This window comes from Nelumbo lutea, chromosome 1 (assembly GCF_056320005.1).
Source record: "Nelumbo lutea isolate HS-2025 chromosome 1, American lotus-T2T, whole genome shotgun sequence".
Classification (NCBI taxonomy): domain Eukaryota; kingdom Viridiplantae; phylum Streptophyta; class Magnoliopsida; order Proteales; family Nelumbonaceae; genus Nelumbo; species Nelumbo lutea.
This window is the reverse complement of record NC_142684.1, coordinates 89,722,217-89,747,504: the sequence shown is the minus strand read 5'-3', so window position 1 is coordinate 89,747,504 and position 25,288 is coordinate 89,722,217. Positions and strand designations below refer to the sequence as shown.

At 34.2% G+C, this 25,288-nt stretch overlaps 2 protein-coding genes across 9 annotated transcripts; both read right to left on the bottom strand.

The window, feature by feature from the left end:
- Nucleotides 1–5,090: 5,090 nt before the first annotated feature.
- On the bottom strand, nucleotides 5,091–11,591 carry LOC148876038 (putative E3 ubiquitin-protein ligase ZFP1). 4 transcript variants are annotated; one of them, XM_088965939.1, is made up of 8 exons: nucleotides 11,205–11,360; nucleotides 10,709–10,881; nucleotides 6,941–7,856; nucleotides 6,571–6,762; nucleotides 6,329–6,450; nucleotides 5,881–5,970; nucleotides 5,578–5,745; nucleotides 5,091–5,474 (listed from the first exon to the last, which is right to left on the bottom strand). In XM_088965939.1, the coding sequence occupies exons 3-8, from the start codon at nucleotides 7,821–7,823 to the stop codon at nucleotides 5,331–5,333; spliced, it is 1,599 nt and encodes a 532-aa protein (XP_088822065.1). In that variant the 5' UTR covers nucleotides 7,824–7,856; nucleotides 10,709–10,881; nucleotides 11,205–11,360; the 3' UTR covers nucleotides 5,091–5,330. The 4 variants fall into 4 exon arrangements, with proteins under 4 accessions (XP_088822065.1, XP_088822066.1, XP_088822063.1 ...); XM_088965940.1 differs by having other exon boundaries at nucleotides 10,709–10,877; nucleotides 11,205–11,357; XM_088965937.1 differs by having other exon boundaries at nucleotides 6,329–6,762; nucleotides 11,205–11,591.
- Nucleotides 11,592–21,111: 9,520 nt separating this feature from the next.
- On the bottom strand, nucleotides 21,112–24,910 carry LOC148876037 (uncharacterized). 5 transcript variants are annotated; one of them, XR_016105467.1, is made up of 4 exons: nucleotides 24,428–24,910; nucleotides 24,062–24,275; nucleotides 23,207–23,280; nucleotides 21,112–21,490 (listed from the first exon to the last, which is right to left on the bottom strand). XR_016105467.1 is itself a non-coding variant. In XM_088965950.1 (2 exons), the coding sequence occupies exon 1, from the start codon at nucleotides 24,809–24,811 to the stop codon at nucleotides 24,440–24,442; it is 372 nt and encodes a 123-aa protein (XP_088822076.1). In that variant the 5' UTR covers nucleotides 24,812–24,907; the 3' UTR covers nucleotides 21,112–21,490; nucleotides 24,428–24,439. The 5 variants fall into 5 exon arrangements, 1 of the variants encoding a protein (XP_088822076.1); XR_016105466.1 differs by having other exon boundaries at nucleotides 24,222–24,275; XR_016105468.1 differs by lacking the exon at nucleotides 23,207–23,280 and having other exon boundaries at nucleotides 24,222–24,275.
- Between the last annotated feature and the right edge of the window lie 378 nt (nucleotides 24,911–25,288).

Sequence of the window (25,288 nt, the reverse complement as noted above, 5' to 3'; positions counted from 1 at the left end):
GGATCATATTCCTTGTCCTCGACCCCGATTTTGAAATAACACCCATCCCTTATCCCCGACGGGGATGGGTTCCTCGTAGGGACCCAAAACCTCAAAATGTTTTCAAACAATAGTATTTTTTATATACTACTTTTAATAACATTTTATAACACAAAAATAACGATAATTAATTTTAATTAGGTTTATTAATCAAACTGATGAAACTGACCAACCCAATTAACTCGACCTGAGTTGATCGATTTTCTAGTATTTTAGGTTGGCTTTGGTTCAAAATTTGCCCAATTTGACCAAGTTGGATTAGTTTCACTTTGGCCATTTGTAAACCGACCAAAATCAGACGACCTAACCATGGATATATATTAATATTTTATATTTTAAATATACTTTTTAATATGAAAAAGTGGAAATTTTCCCATATTTCTTAGTCTAAAATGTTTCATATCATAAATCTAATTTTTAAATTTACTATTTAATAACTGCACTGTAATTTTTAAAATTAAATTAAATTTTTAAGTTTAAATCCTTTGAACAGACTAACCAAATCAAAAAATCGATCCAAGCCGGTACAACTTGAGTGGGTCGATTTTCACAAAAGGTTAATCGGTTTCAGCTGACCAACTCTCTAACCTGACCAAGTTTGGTTGGCCAAACAACCTATGACGAAACCGAACCAACTCATGAACACTCATAATTTCAGATAAATTAATAGTCTTATCTTTAATAAATACAATAGTTTAATCTCCAATAATTATTGAAAATTTATAGCAAAAATACACAATTATTGAAAATATGTTGATAATGAAATATACAATAATTATAGAAATTACAAAAATACAATAAGTACTAAAAATATATTAACTTAGTCAATAAATGGTATAATCTCAAAAAATAGTTTAACCTCTATTTAATATTAATCAATAAATTATAACAAAAATACAATAAATACAATAAGTACAACAAATTAAATTTAAAAATTTCAATAATAGTAATTTAATCTCCAATAATTATTGAAAGTTTTCTATTAAATAACAAAACAAAATAAATTTAAACATAATAATTGAAAATACATTTATCACAATAGACAGTAAATATTAATTTTAGTACATATAATTATATAATAAATATAGAATAAGAGTTTAAAATCATTATTAATAAGTATTACTTTTTTGAAAGTTATTTTCTCAAATTATTACTTGATATAAGTGAAGTTAATTATTTACAATATTATGTAAAAATACTAAATTATTATTAATTTCAATATTATGTTATAATTATTTTTCTATATTTTAGATTTTTTAAATTTATTACATAATTTCTTTATTTTAACTATTTAAAATATATTTATGTTAAATATTTTTTATTTAAAATATTTATTTACTTAAATACTTAAATAATATGTAAAATATTTAAATTTTAAAATATTAATTATTTATTGAATTTAATTATCCATAAAATCATAATTTATACTATTATTACATGATTTAGTTATTAATTTTGTAATATATTAAATTATTATTAATTTAAATATTGTTTTATAATTATATTTCTACTTTGAAGATTTTTTTAATTTATTACATGATTTCGTTATTTTAACTATTTAAAATCTAGTTATGATAATTATTTAGTTATTTAAACATTTACATAATATATAAAATAGTTAATTTTTTGGTTATTTGAATTCTATTTATTTAAATCTATTACATATTATTAAATATTTTTAAAAAATTAAATTGATAATACGGTAAAACATAATTTAAATTGTTAGTACATAATTTCGTGATATATTTTGTAAAAATATAAAAAATATTTTTTGTGTTTTTAATAAATATTTTAAAGTTATTTTAAATTTTTGTTAGAATATTTAAATTTTTTAATCCAAACTTTCTTTACATAGATATAGATAAAAAGTAAGGGAGGATAAATAGGAATTATAGATAATTTAGGAGAGAAACTCTCTACTAAATTAAAGATGATTTTGGAGAAAGTGGGGGAGGTAGTTTAGGAGTAATTTTAGGAGAATAGATTATTTAGGTTATTGAGAAAGTGCATCTTATTGGTTGTTTAAAAAATTACTTGGAATTAAAAAAATTTAAAAATTAAAAATAAAGAGAAAATTACTAGGCTTCCTTATTTTAATATATATATATATATATATTACATAATTTCATTATTAATTTTATAATATATTAAATTATTAATAATTTGAATATTATGTTAGAATTATTTTTCTACTTGGTGAAATTTTTTAAATTTATTATATGATTTCGTTATTTTAACTATTTAAATCTAGTTATGATAAATATTTAGTTATTTAAATATTTAAATAATCTATACAATATTTACATAATTTTAATTTTATTTATTTAAAGATATTACATATTATTAAATATTTGAAAAAAAATAAATTGATAATTAGTAAAAAAACATAATTTAAATTGTTAGTACATAATTTTGTGATATATTTTGTAAAAATATAATTTTTTGGTGCTTTTAATAAATATTTTTTAAGTTATTATATAATTTTGTTAGAATATTTAAATAATTCTTAATTTTTTAATCCAAACTTTCTTTAGATAGATATGGATAAAAAGTAGGGGAGATGATAAATAGGAATTAGAGATAATTTAGATGATAAATAGGAATTAGAGATAATTTTGGAGAAAGTGAGGGATAGTGGGGGAGGTAGTTTAGGAGAAATTAGGAAAAGAGATTATTTAGGTTATTGGGAAAGTGAATCTCATTGATTGTTTCAATAATGACATGGAATTGAAAAATAAAAAATTCAAAAAAAGGAGAAAATAGATAAATAGCTTCTCTCAAAGGAGAACTATGCTGACATGGCAGGACCGGTTTTAATATTATATATATATATATATATATATATATATATATATAATTTATGACATCAAAAAACTGATTTGTTTGATTGTGAGGAAAATGCAATTCAAATTGATTTTTAGAATATTGTTTATTATCCCATGGCCAAAATCAATTGAGTAAACTGATCAACCCATTTCCCAACCAAGATTTTTGGTCAATTTACTATGAAACTACTTGTCTACAAGAAACCATTGACTTAGTAAACAAGATAGTAATCTAGTTAATTGAACCATTGAATTATTTAACTTAGTGTAGTTGCATGTTAGACATTATTTCTCTTTTTTCCTATTTTCTGCATTTTATTTCACCCATTAATAAAATTAATTCTTATTTATCACATCTTTTTCAATATGTTGAATATATAATATACATCACATTATGGGTTGATCCATTTGACCTAAATAGTTAAAACTATTAACCCACCACGTTAATGGAAAAAAAAAGTCGTTTTTACTTTTGGGTTGATTCTAAATTTTATATTTCATTTCTCTCATTAGTAAAAGTAAATCTTATTTTTAATATATGTTGTGATGAATATATAACATTAGAGATGTGTCTAGAAGATTAGACCCATTTGACTAGGGGTGTCAATTGGATTGGATTTGGTCCAATCTGATCCAGTCCAATGCGAGTCCATTATAAATGGACCAGGTCCAATCCAGTCCAATGAATGTTTTGGACCAATTTGGACCAGTCCAATTCAATGTTTGGACCGTCCAATCTGTTCAAATGTATTTTGATTTAGAATGGTTTCAACCCAAACCCGGTTTATTGACACATATATTCTTATATTATATCAATGGACCAGATATTGACTTAATCCAACCCAATCCAATATAAATTTATTACAGACGGACCAGGTTCAATCCAATCTAATAAATATTTTTGACCGGATTGATCCAATCCAATATGTCTTGTTGGTCCGTCCAATCTGTCCAAAATGATTTTGGATTGGACGGGGTCCAATCCAAAACCGGTCCATTGACACCTTTACATTTGACATCATTAGTTGACCCATTTGACACAAAAAAATTAGACTGTTGTCATGCCACCTAGATATGCAAATAGTCTTGTTTTCCAATTGATTTTAAAATTTGCATTTCATTTCATCATTAATAAAATAATTCTTATTTATCATGCTAAATTTTTTTTATAATTTTTTTGTATTTTTTTCATATATTGGATTTTTCTATTTTAAAATATTTTATTTTTAACTATTGCATACCCATTTGACCCCAATGGTTGAATTGCTAACCCGCCACCTAGATAGAAAATGATTCATTTTTAACTGGTTTTAAATTTATATTCCACTTTCATTATTAATGAAAATACTTGTTTATTGTACTCGCTTTTGTTTAATATGACAAATTTTGTTTTGCATACAACACGAAATAGGTCAGTATTTAAACAGATAGTAGCTGGTTCAACCGTTCAAGAGACTATAAAAACAATTGAACTTTCAGAGACCGAACACCTATTGCTCTCTCTCTCTCTCTCTCTCTCTCTCTCTCTCTCTCTCCGTTATTCCTCAACCAAACAGTCACCACCGGAAGGCCCCAAACCACTGCAACCATCTGCAGCTGTTTTTCCATATTTTTTATGCTCTCCCTGGACAATCCCTACTATTTCTCTCTCCAGCAGGTTTATTATAATTGGGTTGGACCCGGTGGACCCAAGAATCGATCGGTTCAGTTCAGGGTCTAGAAATACAGACCCTGGTTCAATTCCGGGACCTACATATTTTTTATTATCGGTTCAGGACCGATTCTACCTGGAACTGACCCAGACCCAACCCGTGACAGCACTAATTATATGACTCCAATGTTTATTATGGCATGTTCTTTAGTTAATGCAAGCCCCATGAGCATCACCTGAGTGGCAGAATTTTGCACCCAAAAAAAACTTTCAGACCAACACTGTTCTTTATGTTGGAAAAAGTGAATACTTTAGATTAATCTAACGAGAGAGAGAGAGAGAGAGAGAGAGCGTGGCTGCCAGCTTCCAAAATCATAAGATGACCATTACATATCCATGTATCCAAGATTGCATCATCAACCAAAAATCACAATCACAACCCATACGAGAGATGGTCCCTCCCTATAAACTGGCACCGCGTCAAAATAACTACACAAATCCTCTAGCATAGATTTCCTATATTTTGTTAAAGATAAAGAGAGAGTTCCCACAGTCGTAACAGAAATAAGGAAATATATCCAAGCAAATCCTTCCAATATTATTAGTTCACTGTAGATTCATTCTGCAGTGTATGAATGAATATTGAATGAGTTTTTGTACAGTTTGAGAGAGAGAGAGAGAGAGAGAGAGAGAGAGAGAGAGAGAGAGAGTTTCCCCAACATTCTGAGGGCTGACAATGAATGGTCTAACCAGTAACTAACCAGTAACAGCATCAATATGTACAAAACAGAACAAGACTGGGAATTCCCCTCTTATCAATCCTTGCCTTCTACAGCCAAAGCTGTAGTCTTGCAGACGGGACATGCATTCTTCACCAACAGCCATTTCCTTATGCAATTTGCATGGTATTCGTGTCCACAACTGAGCGTGCCAATTTTCTCCTGGTTCTCGTACTCATCCTGCAAACACAAACAATCACTCACACTATTGCTCCTTGATACATAAATACATACATATATAGGAAATAAGCAACTTTACATGAGCAAATGATAATATCACTACCTGGCATATAATACAGGTTGCAGTATCCTGATCCATGTTTGCTGGCTCATCCAAATTGAAACAGACTGTTGAAGAAACGTGAGCTCTTGTTTTCAGTTGCCTTGTGATGGTTTCCTCTGTCATTCCAGTATTAACATCACCAATCCGTTCCTCCAAGGCAAGTAGCTCCTGTAGTTGAGATGTTCAATTAAAATTTGTTACTATGGTGTTGAAGATTTGACAATTCAAAATGATTCAAGTGCTTAAAATGCTCCTGGTTTTTTTCTTATTGGGTGTTTGTGTTTGTTCATTCTTTTAACTTACCTCGTAAGACATATGATCTATATCCAACCGCATATCACTATGATGATCAATGAAATCTCCAAAGCCTTGAAACTCGAGTATAGCAACATCCTGTATGCATTACAAAATAAAAGTCGATTGCCAGTTAAAATGAAGGGAAAATCTATGATACGGAAAAGATATGATATGGGAAGAGTTTTGACCAATCAAAGCCCACCCATGAATTTTGATAAATAACACCTAATTAGCTACCACGTTTATGATTCCAGTTGATTGGTCAGAAAATTTTCAGATATCATATCTTTTCCATATCATAGTCACACCCTAATATGAATATATCCTTGAAAAAAGTAGTGGTATATTTCTATTTTACTCTACATAGGATAAAACAGCAGAACTATTTAAAATAGCAAAGATGGTCTAGCCCAAGAAAAAGGCATTCATGTAACAGAAAGGAGAAAAAGATTACATTATCTGAAACAATTCTCAGGCAGGGTCTGTTTCCCTCTTCTGTAGCAGCCTGAGGCCCTCTTCGGCTAGGCCGATATATCCTAAATCCAGTGGGTAGAAAGGGCCCCTGATACCTAGGCCCTGTCACAATATCATCATGAGAAGGATTCAGACTGCTATGGAGCAAGGTGCTGTTTGATGGATGCACATATGAAGGTGGTGGTAATTGATGGTGGTAACCATAATTATGTCCTCGCAGACCTTGCATAGTTGGAGGCAATTGGTGGTGGTGGTAGTGATGATGCTGATGATTCTCATGATACTGCTGGCTGTGGTGAGGGTTCATAGGAGAAGGATAAAAAAGAGGTGCAGAACTTCTATTGCTTAATGCCTCCTGGTATCCCTGTCTAATGGCATTCCCTATCTCCACAGAGCCTCCATTTATATTCCTTCCTGCAAGTAAACCAAGAGAGTTTTTTACTTACACTTAAATTTACAGCTTTAAATATTTAAAAGAGAAAAACATCAAAACATGATTAGGATACCAACAAAACTCATAGGGCTACATGACAATAAATTGTTTGTGATGCAAACTGTCTTTACTGAAGAAATGAAGGGTTGAAGAGTCTACCATTCAAATAAGGAAAAGTAGGTGCACAGTTCCAGGTGGAAACGCCTCTATCTCCAGTATTGCTCCCAAACTGTTCTTCCATCCAAGGATTGTTGGCTGGATGAAATGATTGAGTGATGTGATTCCCCTGAAGAAAATGGCCATGATTATGTGCCAGAGTAGGATCCAGCTGAAGACCTATAGGACCTGATCTGCTCCTCACACTTCTCCTAACTCCTTCCACAATAGGTACAACCTCATTCCCTCTATACTCCGGTAGATTGAGAGAGCGAGCATCTAATATGCCAGATACAGGTCTGAACTGTTCTTCCCATTGCTGCAGCCCTGTATTCAAGGTAGCACCCAAAGAAGCAGAACTTGAGCTTGTCGCACCATTAACATGTTGGTAGTTTCCTGGAATCCCTTCTGCAGTCTTTCTCTTGAATGAACCTCTAGCATCATCCATGGAGTTATCAATTCTATCACATTCATCAACACCAATTCCACTTATTCCATGATTGCTGGAATAAGGCAACTGATCAGTAGAACCATGATTTGGTGAAGTGTGGCAGATTCTACCACCAGATGAAGCGATCATGTATGGATTGTAAAAATTTGATTCAGCAGAGAGACCAAAATCAAGGTTTGCAAGAGGGTGGTGAATAGGATGAATGTTATACTGAGTCCCATAAATTACACTGTTATCGTGATGATCTGGCAGATGATGGAGATTAAGACTAAACATGTTCCGAGAAGCTGACAACAGTGGATTGACATTATGGTGTGTAAAATCAATAGTATTCCCCATAAGAATACAGGGCTCAAGCTGGAACTGGCCCTGGCCACGTTGATCCATTTCCAAATCAAGAATCTGACTACTACAAATCATATTTCTTTGCCCCATGTTTGTTGGATAAATTATGGTAGCCAACGATGCCTGCATTAAGTCACAGACATATGCAAGAAATGCGCTCAACATATAAGAAACAAGCAAAACATATACACAGATGACATTGAAATTTAACGTTATTAAAATGTAACTCCTTCTCTAGTAGAGGCTTAGTCCCTTGTGGTTTTTTAATATCCAACAAAATCAGAACAAGTAAGTCAAGATCTACATCGACTCAATCATATGATAAAAACAGATGAAACATGAAAACACAAAATAATCAACTGAATACTATGGGTGGCTGTGCAACTTAGAATAAAAAATGAGAGAGCATAGAAGTTAATCAAAGCACCACTTCTCTTCCCTCATTTAGATGACGTCCCATATCTTTGGCTTCTGTGTTACATGGAATCAGATATGGGTATGGGCACATTATATGATCATACATTGGATGATAGATATTAATTTCTAACCATGAAAATAAGATGTCTTCATTCTCGGTGTCCAAAAATAGGAAGTATCAACAACAAAAGAAAGAAACAATGGATCAAATTGTAACATGACAATTAAAAATCATAATAGTGCATAAAAAATCCACATTTTATGAGGTTTAAGGGACATTCTTGGTTTAGCATTACATACATTTAAAGTTTCAAATTCTAATTTTAGTATTTATGTTAAGCATACCAGTTGATAATTTATTCCAAGTGTTTTCCCAATTAAGTTGATATATACCCAATCCATTAAAACTTAACATTAAACATAGACATGGATTTGGCAGATCCAAAGCATGTATCCCACTTTGTCTCATGCCTTGCACAGGTACTTAGTGTAAAATGAAGAGTCCAGGATGGTCCCAATTTTTTTTTCTTTTTGATGCAAAACAAAAAAGGAGCTTTATTAAAGTAAGAAGCTCAAGATGCATAGAAGAAACAAGAAGGTGATGAGGCAACACCCTGACTGGTCTGACACATAAAAACAAAACATGGACACAAAAACTCAAAGATACAAATCAAAAGGACTGTCCCGGCATCTCCAAAAGGGGTCCAAAAATCATTTCCAAACAAATCACTTGACACATTAGAAAAATCTGGTAAGACCAATATGAAATCCAGCACTATGTTTCCTATTTTCAGCAAAAGTCACTCTTTTTTGTTTGAAATTGAAAATTCTTCTATTTATTTCCTTCAAAATGCTCCAACAACTCCAAAATATCTTTTCCTTCTTGCTGCCATGAAGAACAGGGCACCTTGAAAAGAAAAATCTTCAGGATTTCTTAGATGCCACATGCTCTTCTTGAAAAGGAAGAAGAAATATCCCCATATACTTGGAAAATTTGCATAGAATAAAAGATGCATTGTGTTACTTATAATAACACGATCTTGAGTCCAATAATCCACTAAATGCACAAGAATAAAATAGCCCTCTAATTTATGCTGATTAACTATTGATCTGAACCAAGACAAAAAAATAAAAATAAAAAAAATAAAAAAAAAAAGCTTGCTAACAGGAGAAAACACCCATTGAAACTACAATATAAGTAAAGATATATTTGAGAGGTTCAGTATGGAAAAAAGATTAAAGGCAGAGATCAATATGAAATGGGTAACATTGCATTGTTGCCATTGGAAGTGGACTCATAGAAGCAGAAGCGACCAAATAAATAGCCAAAAGTAAAACAGAGATCCAGGGAAGGGGGGAAAGAGAGAGAGAGAGAGCCCTAACTTATTATATCTATGTTGCCTGACGTGGTATGGAATCTGCCCAAGTATGGAATTTTGCTAATAAAATGAAATGTCAGGTAGAGCCCTAATTTTCCCTACCATAAAAAAGCAGCCACCATCAGAGGTAATAAGGACATGAAGGAAAACATATTGATCTCCTAAAAGGTCTAAGAGAAGGAATCAACCGGAAGAAATATAAAATTTTTGTCTGGCTAAATTTGACAAATTATTATGCAAACCATGCCCAAGGAATGGGCACGATATGCACAAGTGTTAGTCTGATACAAACATCCAACTTCTCCATTATAATACTTGGACTTCACAAGTCTCAAATAGAAGGAAGAGTTGCAATGAAGGTTTTGGACTTACGATCTATAGACCATAAAAGTCACAAACCAATTTGAATGCAACAAAGAGGGACTCTAAAGCCCTAACAACACATAAGTTTGACTTCAATGCAATTAAAGTTTTTTTATTGGATTCAGTACAATTAAAGTTCAATAAAAGTACTTGACAAAGAGGGACTCTACACACACACACACACACACACGTAAACGGTCCTTTGTATTTCCAACTTCTAATTACTTTTCATATACTGAATATGTAAAAACAATTTCCACGATGACCAGTTTCTAAAACTACAAAGAAATAAGGTGAAATTTACATGCCAGACGAGGCTTCTAAAAGTAGAACATGAATAAGAATTACCAACTATGTTCCTGGGTGATATTTTAGTTCCAGACAAATTGAAGTTCATCCCCAATCAAAATAAAAAAAAATAAAAAACAATAAAAATGACCAACTCATACTAGAACGGGAAAAGAGAAACAATAGTCTGCTATAACGCACACATGAAGAGAAATAAATTGGGTCAAATGGCAACCATGCATAAAAAAATGAAAGTAAAACGCCAAAATTTCTCAGAAGACTAACGTTGAGCATACAATTGCAAGAGAAACATACTTTTAGTAAAAAGGGGGCAACGTAGACGGGAAGGTGATATCTTTCTTTTACTTTATTTATTTATTTTTCTTTTCTCTGTTCCCCTGTTCCTTTTTTACGGTAATCATGATGTTGCTAGAGGAATGGTAGTTGATCCGATCCAACCAAAGGAACCCATAATAACAAACTGTAGAAACAGAAGACAAGACCTAAAAGGGAGGAAAAAAAAAATACCTTTTATCATGAATTTGTCCTTGATCAAACCCTTCTCCGTTGTTCCAACAAATGCAACCCAGATCCTCAAAATAACAAGAGATAACAGAATAAAATAGATACCTACGCACTCCTGATCGAGGATTCAGTTCTCCAAATAGATATTATTTAACGAAGAAATTCGACCAGCCTGTCTGCAACAGAAAATAAATGTTGGATTCTTGTTTAAATGATCAGTAACGAACAGAGAGGACATCAACGCAAAAACACAACAACAGAAACCGAGGAAAAAGAATAAAAAAAAGAGAAAATTCAAGAATTTAGCGACGTTACATCTCCCTACCTTGATCAAGAAAACCAAGAAACGGGGAAAATAACGAGCAATTTAGAAGTGAGAAGAGAGAAGAAAAGATGGGGAGAAAGAAAGGGACATCTAAAATTCAGAAAATTTAAGAAAAACAGGAGTAGATTAAGAAGGAGAAATATAAGTGAAGAAAAAGAAAGGGAAAAAACTAACCAAATCGACGGTTGATCATGCATACGTGCGCTTTTTCGTGTTCAGTGAATTTACAGAGAAATCTTCTTGCAATCCGAAACGAATGCAGAGAGAGAGAGAGAAAGAGAGAGAATAATGGACCGTGAAGAAACCTTTTAATAAAGCAACAACGCTCTTAATCTAAACTTTCCATTTCTAATTTCTAAATATCATAATCTCACTGTTAACTGTTGGCCCACTATGCAATTAATCTGCATTTTATATTAATTAATCTCTGCTTAAATCCTAATTAGAAGAAAATTAATTAATTTGGAGAGAGAGAGAGAGAAGCAGTTTCCAACATTGAAATGCCAGGGATTCTGGGCCACATGGGGGCCTGACATTGCCAATCCAGAGCAGTTGCTAATCTCATTAGAATTTCCTCCTTCATGTCGGCTAATGCCTACTGTGCAATCTCTTGAAGACACAAGTCCGGTCCGGATGGGCCGGGCCCATGGTTTATAAGCCCAATTTGTCCAAAATAACAGGTTTCCATTCCTATTCCTAACTAATTAGTTGGGGGGGTTTGGACTTTGGATTCATTCCATTCCGGAGATTGGTTAACAAAGTTTTAGGCTGTCAATTTGCTAAACTTACAAGCATGTTAGATTCATTCATTTCAGTGATGGTGGATTAATGATGTCATTTGATTGCAGTTAATCAAGAATCCCTTCAGAGTGAATCAATCCCTAGCTCACAACTCTTTATCAATCCACTCTTCCAAATCCGCTTCTCTAAACGCAGGATCAAGCTGGATGATCTTAATTGAACTGGGTGGTTATGGGTTAGGTTCAAGCATTAAACCAAATTACACTAAAATTAGGTGGAGTTATTACAACCCTACAGCCAATTTGAAATCGTTTGATTGCCTCAACTAATGTCAGATTTAGAACAGTTTTTCCCCTTTTGATTGCTTTTCCTACATTTTCAGTTAAATTAACAGTTTGGAGGGCCAATTATGAATCAGATTGGACTGATCTTCTCAATTTGCTATGTCAGAACAAATAAGAATTGTTGGAATTTGGGTATACCTTGTTTTTGATAAAAAGGTAGTTTATGAAGATGAAAAGACAAAAAAATAATTTATTGAAAATAATAAAAGTTATTGGATAAAGGTGGGGTGGGTTTGAGCCGAGCCAAGCTGAATATTTGGTTATTCGAGCTTGACTTAACAGAAAAACATGAGACTCGAGTTCAAGTTCAACTCAAGCTAGAGATCATAGCTCGAATTTGACTCGACTCAAAAAGCAAATATGTTGGCTCGACTTGAGCTCAATAATGGGCCAAGTTTCATATAAAAAATAAAAAATTATATAATTTATGTAAAAAGTATTTCTTATTATACATATAGAAATTAAAAATATTATATATAATATAAGCTTGATTAGGTTCCAAATGAGACAAGTTACGGCTTGATAATGGGCCAAGTTTCATATAAAAAATAAAAATGTTTACGTACAAAAAATTATATATATATATATATATAATTATAAATATGAAATTTGTTTATTATTATACATATAAAAGTTAAAAATACTATATATAATATAAACTCAGTTAGGCTCGCAAACTTCACAAACCAAACTTCATTGGCTTGACTTTAGCTCAATTAGCAAATGTACCTATATATTAGGCTTGAACTCAGCTCAAAACTCAATTTAGATCTAGCCAAATTGTGTTTTTTATGAACCAAGCTCGAATAGTTTGTGGAAATATTGGTTTGTATCCACCCCTAGATAAAGGCTACAAAATCACTAGCCTTATTGGACTTTTATTAATTATTTGAAATATAAACTAGTGAAGCCCTTCACTTTACATGAAGGGCACTATAACTTATTTAATTTATTTCTTTGTTTTCTCATTATTTTTACCCTTTTTTTCTAACAAAAAGGGAAATAATTGGGGCAAATCCAATTCTATAAAGGAGGCACACTCATTTTCATTATTTCAAACATGTCTTAAAAAAAAAAAACTGTTGTATTAATTTTTTAAGCATTACAACTTTACAAGCAGTAGGTAAGTTTTCTGATTAGGATTTGTTGAATTTATAAAAAAAAAACGAGATATTCCAAAAACAGCTATTTTAAAAATATATATCTTCTAAATTAAAAAAAAAAAACTAATAAAAGTTGAATTGTAAGAGAGGAGTAAAGAGTACTACGGCAGTACTAGGGAATTGGTCAGGGGTAGACTCAGTCCTAACCCAATCAGAATGAAAAACCCAAAACCCGGTCCTTGATAAATCCAGAACCAAACCCATTAATATTATTAATTGGGTTTACAAGGTCTGACCCGATACTCTATTCTGAATCGATGTGTACAGGGTCGGATCGGTTCAGCCTTATCAGGTAGACCCAGATCATTCACAGCAGTAGAGAGTACCAGAGTCTAAAGATGCTATAGATAAAAAAAAATTAATGTTTTATTTATTTTGAGGACAAAATTGAAGTACTATATTTGAAAGAGGACTCAAATACTTCCAACTATCAATAGCTATTTAACATTAAGATTTCAACCAATTACATTAACCACATCATATCATTGATTTCATCGATTCAAGTTTCAGTATACTTACCACCAAAACTTCAATAATATCAAAGATGTCAACTGTGGTGTATTGTTTTCTCACTGGTTCACATTTTTTATTCTTGATGTACTCTTGCACCCTAGTTTTTAAATATATGATCTGGAGTCAGCTAATATATATAAGATCATAATTACAGTAGCAGAACTCATTCAAAATGGGTCAAGTTGTGTTCATTTAAGCCCAATTTGGGAGATAAGTGGGTGTTTGGCATTAGAGCATTTCCTAAGTATTCCGTTTTATAAGTTGGTTCTGATTTGCAAATGTTTTTTTTTTCTTTCATCTGTTTTTCTTTAAATACATAAAAAGCGATTCAAGAAATGTCAATCTGACTATTCAAGAAACCCTTTCTTTCCTGAATCCCGAAGCTAATCATTGCAAAAACGCTTTTCTTTGAAAAACAGGGTTGCCAAATGAGATTTTTTGCTGATTCCATTCAATTGCTATTGTGGCATATATGATGCATCAACAAAAATGGAACGCTTGTAAAACGCTCCGATGCCAAACACCCACTAAGGTTATGTTCGGCACCAATTGCTATTTGTACTGAAATGTTTTGGGTTGGTGAATGCAAATTGGTGAGAAATATTTTGTCACATCGCACGAGTTCCATTTAAGTTAGAAAAAGACGTGTAGAACTGATATTAATGTTTAAACTAAAGACGTTTCAAGTAAAAATAGCAATTTGCATTTATCAATCCAAAACATTTCAAGCAGAAAAAAAAAAATCTCTGTAACTGGTTGGTATTGATTGGTACAATACACAACCTAAAAAGTTTTTCTCTTTCTTTCCATGTGGAACAGCTAATTTGTACGCAACTTATATATATATATATATATATATATATATATGCCACTTCAGCTTTCGCGTTTAAGAAGCCTATAGAAAAGAGAATTACAAGCATAAAAAGGATCCTTAAAAAAAAGATTATGTTTGTTGCTTGATCAAACCAGTTTGGAATCTGTTTCATCTATGTTCTTAACATGTGATAGATGAAATGTTGCTTGACCAAACAACATGGCTTCACATGCTTGTCACATAAACATTGTTACATTTGGATAATAACTTCTATCTAGTTTTTATTTTTGGTACAGAGATAAAGAAATGTGCTACAGAACCAGTAATGTTCAGAAGTTCTGATGATGGTTTAAGAAGTTTCTGTTTCCTCCTGTTGGGTACTTGAATTTTTCAAATTTCAAATGTTTGATGCTACAAAGTCCACAACAAAATAAATAGTGGACCATAGAATTGATGTTAAAGGAAGAATTGAACAAGTGGTTAATCCAAAAGGAGCTCTATCTTTTGAGGATCCCAGATTGACCCACACGTTCCTCCACATGACTAAACAACAATATGTCACCCTGCAAAGAGATAGCAGAGGCCCACATAGATGATAGAACAGCTTCTGTTTCCACTGTAAAAAGAGGCAGAAAACACATCTCAGTGTCATAGCTAGGAGCAAAAGGCAGAGTTTTCACCCTTCCAAGAGTAAAGAATAGCTGAGACTCCAGAGTGAAATTTACTCCTGTCCTGTACCATCTGGTTGTGTTTATTTCCCTATAAATTGCAGAAAGAAAATATTTCAGCTAGACAGAAAGTACTTGAAGTTGTACAAAAAGAGACTACCTCATCTCTTTGATTATTCTGAGAAAGGAGAAACTATCAACTTTTAATCAACCCATCTACGGTTCTGAATTTTTTTATTACCCCATCCTCTCTCCTGTCCCACCATCATCCCTTGTCTTTCATTCTGGTTGGTTTGACAGATTCTTAGCATGCCAACAAGTTTCTGTATTTATCTCTTTCTTTTTTATCATCTTTACTTAAGAAGCCACAGACATCAAACACTTGTATCTATCTTGAATCAAAGAAAAGACTTTTACGATAACCGAGGGATCATAAAGTAAAAGGCTTGAGAATGGAAAATAACTCAAAATGAAAAAAGAAAAGGAATAAACCAAAAATTGAAGAGAAATAAAACACAATTGACAATCAAAAACAACTAATCACATAAACTATTGAGCTTTATAAACCGTGATCACTCAAGAAGAAGAAGAAGATTAAGAAGAAAACGAAGGAAATAATTGAGAATTAGAATTTATTAATATTGGCTGCATGTTAAAACCTGATCTTAACCAATGGCGTTAAAATTTGCTTATTTTTAATTTCTAAAAGTAAATTTTGACAATTATACCTCTTACTACGATGCCCAAATAAATGAGATCAAATCAGCCCCACAAGATTGCCTCTCACAACATACCACAGCACACTCTGGCAGTGTATTGGGAATATCTCCCAATGATGGCATTATCATTTCTAGTATTATTATAATTGGGGAAATGTTCTCAATACATAGCACGGATGTGCTGTAGGACGTTGTGGGGGGCAATCTTGTGAGAGGTTGATTTGAATTCTAAATAAACTTTGGCAGTGCTTTTTCTTTGTATATATTTGGTATGGTTGTTGCCCTAGAAAATGGTGATACATCAGTATTACATTGGAAAAACAGTGCTCTAAGCCATGTCTTAAAAATTAAGAAGGCATGGTTTAGAATAATGCCAAATTTAATGTTTCGGGGGACTGCAGCTCGTTGCAAAGTAACAGTGATAGGGACATGACATGGCACTAGATAATAGGACAGAAAACATTAATGTTGCTCCAAAACATATATTTTATTTAATGATGAAGAGTAAAATGACTCTCTAATTATAAACTGCCATGTGGCAGTCCTTATGACACCTCAACATCATACCTGGCACGTCGACCCTACTCGAATACTCCTCAACAGATCAGCTCATGAGCGCTGAACTACTCCTTCGATCTGGGCAACCTGCGACCTAGGGATCACATTGACCTCAGGACCACTCCGGCCTACATGGCGTGGCACGTTCTCTTTTATCCAGCCGCACCACTTAACGCCTCTGAAACGCACAGGAACACAATGCCCATCTGGCACAGTGGATGGGCACCGACGAGCCTAGTTCCCTCCACTTCGCGAGGAACCAGATGAGGGCAACTGCGACGTCATACGAGCGTTACACCAAGCCTTGAGATCTATCTATATAAGAATTGACCCTTCACCCTCAAAAAATACGCTCACTTACTGTGCTCTAGTCCTTTGTCTATAAGCGTTCCTTCACTTCGTCAACTCGGTACAAATTTGACCGCCCGAGTCCCCTTGCCCGAATCATCCCTTGGGCTCTTCGATGTATTGATTTCATTCAACTTTGTACTAAACTCCTAATTGTCACCGCCAACAGGGACTCAGCGCGGATTCACTTCCATCTTACCATTCCTTAACATATAATAAGCCCTTGGATAAATAAATGAATTCAATAAATTAATCACTAAATAGTTAAAAAACATTGCTTAATGTGCAAAAATTCCTGGCACTTCAGATTTAATCCAATACATATTAACAATATACACACTTCTTCATATCCAAAAACCTCTTTTTTTTTTCTCAACATACCCAAAACTATGAAGAGCTAGTTTCTTTAATTAAAAGAAGTAAGATGCATTGTATTTTGCCCATGATCATATGCATCTGGTACATTGCATCATTTCAATGGATCCCACAAAAATTATAAGAAAAGTTAAAATTAAAATAATAATTACAATGCAACGCATTATACACCTGATAATGCATCCTGAACTATGCATAGATAGTACAAAGCATCAATTCAGATGGGTCCTCCTCCCACCCTGGTTCAAACTTTCCAAAATTTATGTATCGCCCGATTTCAAACTTCGGTTTCTCCCTCAAAATGAAAATATTTCAAGGTTTAAGACCTTCATTTCTCCCTCAAAGATCAAGCTTTGAATATCTTCATTCTTCCAAAAATGTTTTACGTATCACCTAAGTTATTAATGGTTTCTTAAAGTTCAATACCTGATCTAACATCTGATTTGATTATCTCGGTGTCTGATGATTTATTTATATGATTGAATTAGATTTAGATTTTACAATTTGTATCTAATTAATAATCAGATCCAATCTATGCAATTTGATATTAATCTAATTATTTTATAATATATATTGATTTAATATAATATATATAAATAAATAAGTTAAGAAGTAGTTAATTTTTATTTTAAATTTTTATTCTTGATTTTAAAAAATACAAAGTGGAGTCAAGTTAAATTTGTATCCAATTCGAGATTCCCAAATCCAATCAGATTTTGGATTGGATTTAGATTTAAGATTCAATAGTTGGATCAGATCTAGATGTTGCTAATCCGATGTGAATCCAACCCGATTATAGTTGTAGTATCGCCCACCCTGAAAACCGATAACTATTGTACAGTGCATTGCGAAAATTTGAAGTTTTAAATCATGGGTCCTACCCTTACTTGGTGTATTGGTAAAATCTCGGGCTCTCAAGCATGGAAATATGAGAACAGCCACTTTATGCAAAAAAATCCCAAAAAATAAGACCAAATCGAATTCACCTTCCCAAACCTCATATAGCAAAGTGTAGGGATGTCAATGGGTCCTGTTCAGCACGGGTTTGCACTAATTCTCCAGTGGCATGCAATCCAAATCAAATCCGACTTAAAAATGCATAGGGTCTAATCCGATACCAATCCAACCCGACCTTATAAGATCGGGTCAAGTCAATTTTACCATTTAACCCAACCCGTTAACATCCCTAGCTGAGCGGATTTAGTACTCACAAATTTGTGCTTGCACTGTTCTCACAGTCGTTTCCAGTTGTGTATTGAAAACATTCCATACTTGTATGTTCTCACTTCTCAACCCAACCCATGGCTGAAAACGGGTATGAGAACGGTATAATCACAAATTTATAAGCACCAAATCCAATTTCGGGGCGAACATTTTGTAATGGCCTTTTAGGGCGGTAGGGCCCCCCAATCCAATATTAATGTCATTGAGAGAGAGAGGAAGTGAGAAATATCAAAAGGACTTCTTCAAAAATCATAAAAATTGGGGAAAACGGGAAAAAAGAATCTCACCGGTTGGTTTGATTTAATATATAGATAACAGATGTGAATGAAGGTGTAGTATCATGTATGTAATATATTATTAATGAGAATAGTGGTTGCACCTAATAAGCCAAGATGAAAGACTTTTCCTCTGCATAAGAAGCTGCAGGCTATAACATGTTTTTCTTTTTATCAATTCATGCCAGTAAATAAAACAGTAAAATATGAGAATGATTTCGGATTATCAGATTTGAAAACACAAAACCGTGATTTCAATTTGATTTTCAATGAACATTTGACCCCACACTCTTGTCGTTTCTGTACTTAGATATTCTGCCAACCCAAACCGGGTGCTTTCTTGTGGCAAAACCACGACACTTTTGCCATTAAAACTAATAATTTTTGTCCCAATTCCCTCATATTCTTTTTCTTTCTTCTCAATTATGGTGGATTCTGATCTGTTCACCTAAAGACCATACAATGCACATGCTGCCTGCCAGTAAATTCACCAAACAGACCCCCCTCCTCATATATGAAGCAGATAACTCAACATTCTATGCTCAAATGACAAAAATTCTTATTGGTTACTGGGAGTGGTTCCCTTTTAGGTGGAGAATTTGAGCTAAAACTGCAGACAAAAACCAGCGAAGAGAAAAGAAAAAAAAATAATAATAAGAAAACCATCGCCAATAAAACCGAGGGGTTGACAAACAACTTTATATGCTATCAGCCTACAGAAACAGCTTTTGGGAAGTTTAAAACTACCAGGATAGCACCCAGTTCTAATTCAACTGCGTCATTGGGGATTGGGAGAGGATGAGATCATGGGGGGACAAAATGTGACAAAGTCAAGGATGAAATCATGGGCAGTATTAAGTTGAACCGTTCATCACCCATCGACTTAATTATGAATCCAACTGCTTCATTATTGTCTGGCTGCTGCCGCATAAATTATCATAATTGAAATGCTTTTAATGTCACTGATGCAAATTGTAATGAATTATTATATTACATGGTTTGCTTTCTGATCAACCAAAGAAAAAGAGGAATACGTAGTTTTGTGGGCCTAGTCAACCAAATTAGATGAAAACCATATAAAACGTTGATATTAACACAAGTCCGCTTGATTAGCAATTTTTGCACCCAAACCCAGTTGAGCTTTATATACATTTGTTTTGTAATTATGATTCATAATATCATGTGATACAAAATTTGCACTTTTTGTATCATATTTTGCATTTGAAAAGCATATGCAGAATTTGCATCATCTACCTCCAAACCTAAATCCCTCTCCTTCATGTGTGGCTGCAGTGTCCTTTTTATAGAGTGCAGAGCACACAGTATAAGAGTTTCCTAGTTCCCCAACAACCAACCATCCAGCTACCTCCATTTTACTTCGCACAAGCAAACAAGATAGACTGTCCATCTCTGAGACAGAGAGCATCTAATTTGTGCTAAAAATGTCAAAGGTTAAGATTGCCTCCAGCGCACCCCTCCTACTGGGAGTCTGGCAGTTTGTCACTCCACTCCCGTGTATTTTATACCAGTGTAAGTGAAATTCACACAATTTGAGCCTCTTTAGGAACGCATCAAAAGACTCTAAAATGTGATTTGTGATGTGATTACATCTACTGAGATGGCTGAAACTCTGAAGCTCACCTCAAAGGCATTTAACTCTTTATTAGTGAACTCACCCCAATGTTCAACATCCAAATAATCCCCTCGCTCGCCGACATCTCTCTCTCTCTCTCTCTCTCGTTGGATAGAAACCTTGAGTCTCTAACTCTTCTTGTAATAACGTGAAGTTTCCACTATCTGTATTGGCGCAAAGCTCCCAGCCTAATGAAGACTGCTTATATAAAATCTTGCCTTTCTCAGCTGTCACTGTTTGAGTAAGCACATACGCATCAAGAAAGAAAAATCAACCACTGGCTGCACTGCACACAAGACAGGAGAAGGCTACACTGTCGAGAACCTATAAAAGGCAGGAATAGGCAAGTAAGCGCAGGGAACCGGGGGGCCTTTTTGCAACTTTGTTCTACTCTACTCAACAAGGTATCTTTACAAAGAAACCTTGGAATATATCAATAGGTTTGTAGCCTCACAAATCACAATACAGACACTACCATCTCTCCTTTGTCTTTCCCACCTTCCTTACACGTTACACTCCACCTGTTGGGGTGGATGTGGGGAGAAAGTGTGCAGGAGCGGTCGAACAATAACGTCAGATGTTCACAGATCGGTAAATGCATCAACTGATCCATGCTGGCACTCTTCCTTTCAAACCATAGCATCTCGTCTCCAAAACAAGAAACCGAACCTCGTAAATTTAGAATTCTATTTTATATGCCTCCATGTAAGAAAATTAGATTTCCATTTGCAACTAAAAATGAACACCATTGACTGGTTTAACATGAGGATAAATGCTTGCCAGTTGCCACAATCACACATCTTGGATCACAATTATTGATAAGCAAACTAGTTAACCAGGCATCCATAAAGAGCATATTTTCTGGTGTCGGACAGTAAATATCTTACAGAGCTTTTGCTGGAATTGATGAGATCAAACATGATCTTCAACCTTCTGTTTTTTGGCCGTCAATGATGCACCAAATCAGTTTCAAAAATGGGAAACAGAGCAACAATCATTAGGTGCAATAATATGGAGACCCACTAGCCATATCTTCTTGCATCCTAGCAGCATCCACCTTTCCATCAGTTAAGCAGGAAATCGTTCTGCAAAGACAATATAATATAAGAATGATTGAAATAGTAACCAATAGAGAGAAAGTGGGGACAATTAAGAGAATTGACTCAAGAATGAATAGCCAATAGACAGAAACTAAAAATAGCAAATTCGACTACGATGCCAGAAGACATGATACCAGAAAAACTAATAACTAATCAACCGGCATCATAAAAGAGGTAATCATCAGATGGTTTTCATCAAATCCACAGGGGGGTTTGATTGGTCAAAGCCTTCCTGGAAAACAACTAAGGCAATGCATGGAAGGGGAAATGGAATCAAGTATTAAGACATTTAATGTTGAAACTGCTGAGGAAGCAGGAAAAAAAAGGAATTGTTATGAAAACAACGAGCAAACCACCTAATCTCAACCTCAATTTTAATCTAGTGAGAACAACTTCAAGCCTCCCAAAACGCAGGCATCTGCATCAAAGAGCACCCATCATGTAAAGCCCAAGTCCTTACTGCTACCTTCTACTATGCTTAGTCCAAGGTTTTGCCTAAAGCGCATTCTCCAAGCATACATTCAAATCATGGGTGGCCTTTGGAATCTTGAAAATCCAAAATTCTCACAAGTAATTGAGATCCTTATTTCATTGTCACCCAATAACGTCTTCAAAGACACTCTGAGTTGATCCTTTCTTTCTTTGAGGGTTTGTATTTCTATTAAACCAACTCTTCTTTTTCTTTCTTTCCGAAATCTCAATGAAAGGAAACATTTCCTAATGTTGGTCCCAGCTATCTGGGTCTTGGGAGGGATAGACACATTCTCACCCTTTTCATCCTTAGATTCACCATTAAACCAAGCAACGGTGCCTGTAAAAGGGACACATGATTTACTGAAAATAACAAACATCTAAGATTGAGTAGCAATCATATAGGTCTTTGTCTTCCTCTATAAAAGAATCGTGTGAATTGTCTATTCAAACCACATCGGATTTTTTATCACCCACTGCAAGGACCAGATAGTTTTATTGTTCTGAAACTTCTAAACTAAATCAAGGCATACCCCTCCTGGTGCATTCATATGAAAACGTTCTTGTCATGCCAGCATATAAGCATAGAGTACATTCATTTAAAGTGAAACAGCATATAGAAAAGATAAATTAAAATTTACAAACCTAAACAAGAACCAGTAAGAAGCTACTTCAATACAGCAGATAATTTCCAGATGTCCTACACTCTGTGCCTTTAGACGCAGAATCAATTCAATCTCGGTATGTTAAGCATTAGAATGCCCACACTGCAGTGTTGTTAAAATCTTACAATTCATGATTTGAATCATGAATTCCAAGGGTTTCAATTTGAATCTTATGTCCAAATCCTTTTCTACAAAAATCGTAAAATTTTTGTTTGAATCCTACAATTTGATTCATAAATCTTATGATTTATGCAATCTTGTGATTCAAATCAACTCAATTAAGAATTAGTTCTGTTTTTTTATAGCTAATTAAGAATTAGTTCTCTACTTTGTCATTTTGTACCTTACTAGAAATTGATTTATTTATGTTATTTAAGACCCTATATTGAGTTTATTTCCTATCATATGTTGGATAAAGAGCCATTGTATGACTTACTATACAATTCAAAATTCGATTCGATTCAACTTTCTCTATAACTTACAATACGATTACGATTTTTAGAACATTGCTACACTGCCATGTGAGTGAGAGAAAAACAATCAAACGGTGCTTCCAATGCTTTACCTAAACCCTTTCTTCCTTATTCCGGTAGCCTCATGAATTCTTTGTCTCCTCCCATCAACAAAGGATTCCCCAACCTGTGAACATACAAAAAATCCACCACCATCTCTTAAATGGTCACTGATGAAAAAATTATCTTATGTAATCCATGACAACAAGAGCTGCCTTAGGCCCAGAACACCAATGGGCAAAAATGTCTTTTCAACCTTCAGAGAAATTAAGATCTAGGAATTATGTTTGGCTATTATAACCAAGGAAATCCCCAACGTGGACAAGGCTTACACTCTATCAAACCAAATGTCTCAAAAGGTACTAGGCCAAAGAATCCTTTATATTGTTTACTACTAGAAATATAGAGAACTCTTTAAAAGTGCTGGAACATGACAATTGACAAGGTACCCTTAACTACAATAACTTAAAGCATGGGAAGAAGATCCCAGATATCAACCAACAACAACAGCTAGTACAGAATGATGCAACAATTCCAACTTGAGACTTAACAACAACATCAAAAACAATGATGCAATACATGATGCTCAGCCTAATTTTATGACTTAAAAGTTAGAAGTACATTTTTTGGGAGAGGAGGAACAACTATAAACAGGAATAAATCTTCATTCGTGTATCTACAAAGTTTGGATTTTCTTAATTAAGAAAAAAATGGTGGGGGGATTTAATGCTTACTTTTGCTATTAACAAGAACCTATTTGGCCATGATGTATCAACACAAAAATTAGAAATCCTTTTCCTTGGCCTTTCCTCTTCAGGTGCTATAATTTTGTTTTATCTGATCGATTACAAGACAAAGTTTCTAGAAAGTAGCTTATATAGTAAATAGTACCAGCACAGATACCCTACATTGCATAGCAAAACCCCCATGGTTTGACGGCCTCTTCAACATACGTAAGAACAGAACAGGTCTGTTAAATTATTTCCGGATTTCCCATTTCAGTGTCACAAGAGTCAAGAGAGAGTATTATCCCCTAATCTCACAGTAGACAGGCTAATGATTACGAACCCTAACACCGACTTCATCATTGAATCGCCCCGTGACCAGAAATGACAGAAAACTCTGCAATCAAGCCTCCAAAAACAAGAACAACAAATCAAAACGCCGAAAGGCTGTTCCTTTTGAAGTCTTAACCGAACAAAAAGAAGACAGATAAATCATTTATAAGAAGCAAGAAACAATTGGAACAGAAGTGGGGAAGGGAGAGAGCTCACGATCAAATGGAATCACCGCTCGTCCGAAGTATGATCATGGTGGTCCTGCCTGGAAGGGAGAGGATTAGACCCCTTAATGATCCATCCGAGGGCGAAGAAAGAAATTCCGGCGAGGATAGCGGTGCCCCATGCGTGGGAATACCATCTGCTATACTGTCGGATCGCAAACCTCCATTGCTCTCTCAAAGTCGCAGCGTCCGGGTTCGTTGCATCCGGTGGGTTCGGATAATGAATCTTTGGCGCCGCACCACCAGCGCCACCGCCACTACTGCTGGCGCTGTTTATGTTGATTTCTCCAGAAACCCTAGAAGCTGTTGATGAAGAAGAAGCAGGAGGAGAAGTGAGATTTTTGGCGGAGTTTGGCTCCTGCTGCTCCTGTGTCATCTTCCCAAGCTCTGCCGTGCTCAGCTCAGCTCAGCTGTGGGTACTACGAACATGGGTTGATTGTTGAGGAGGCATTTCGCCATCTTTGATCTATCTCTCATATTCTCATTCTCATCCCAACCAACCAAACCGGACATCTAACCGGGAAAAAAGCCTGCCAATCGGTTCAATTACTGGATCAACCGTGTTAAGGTACTGAATAATCCATTGTATTAATGTGAGCTTTTCAATTTTGTTTCTTTTTTTTTCAAGCTTGATTACGTGTCCATGAGCAGAGTGCTTGAGACGATAGTTGTCTTTCACGGAGTGATCTAAATTAAACTCGCAACTAGGCTATGTTTGGTTTGATAGAAAAAATAAAAAGTAAATAGAAGGTTGATCTCTAGGGCATATTCTAGAAGTTTAATTAAGGGATGGAGATTAGGCGAACTTACCAGGTTGTCTTTCCAAGATGTAACTCACTTAATTAGAGGTTGC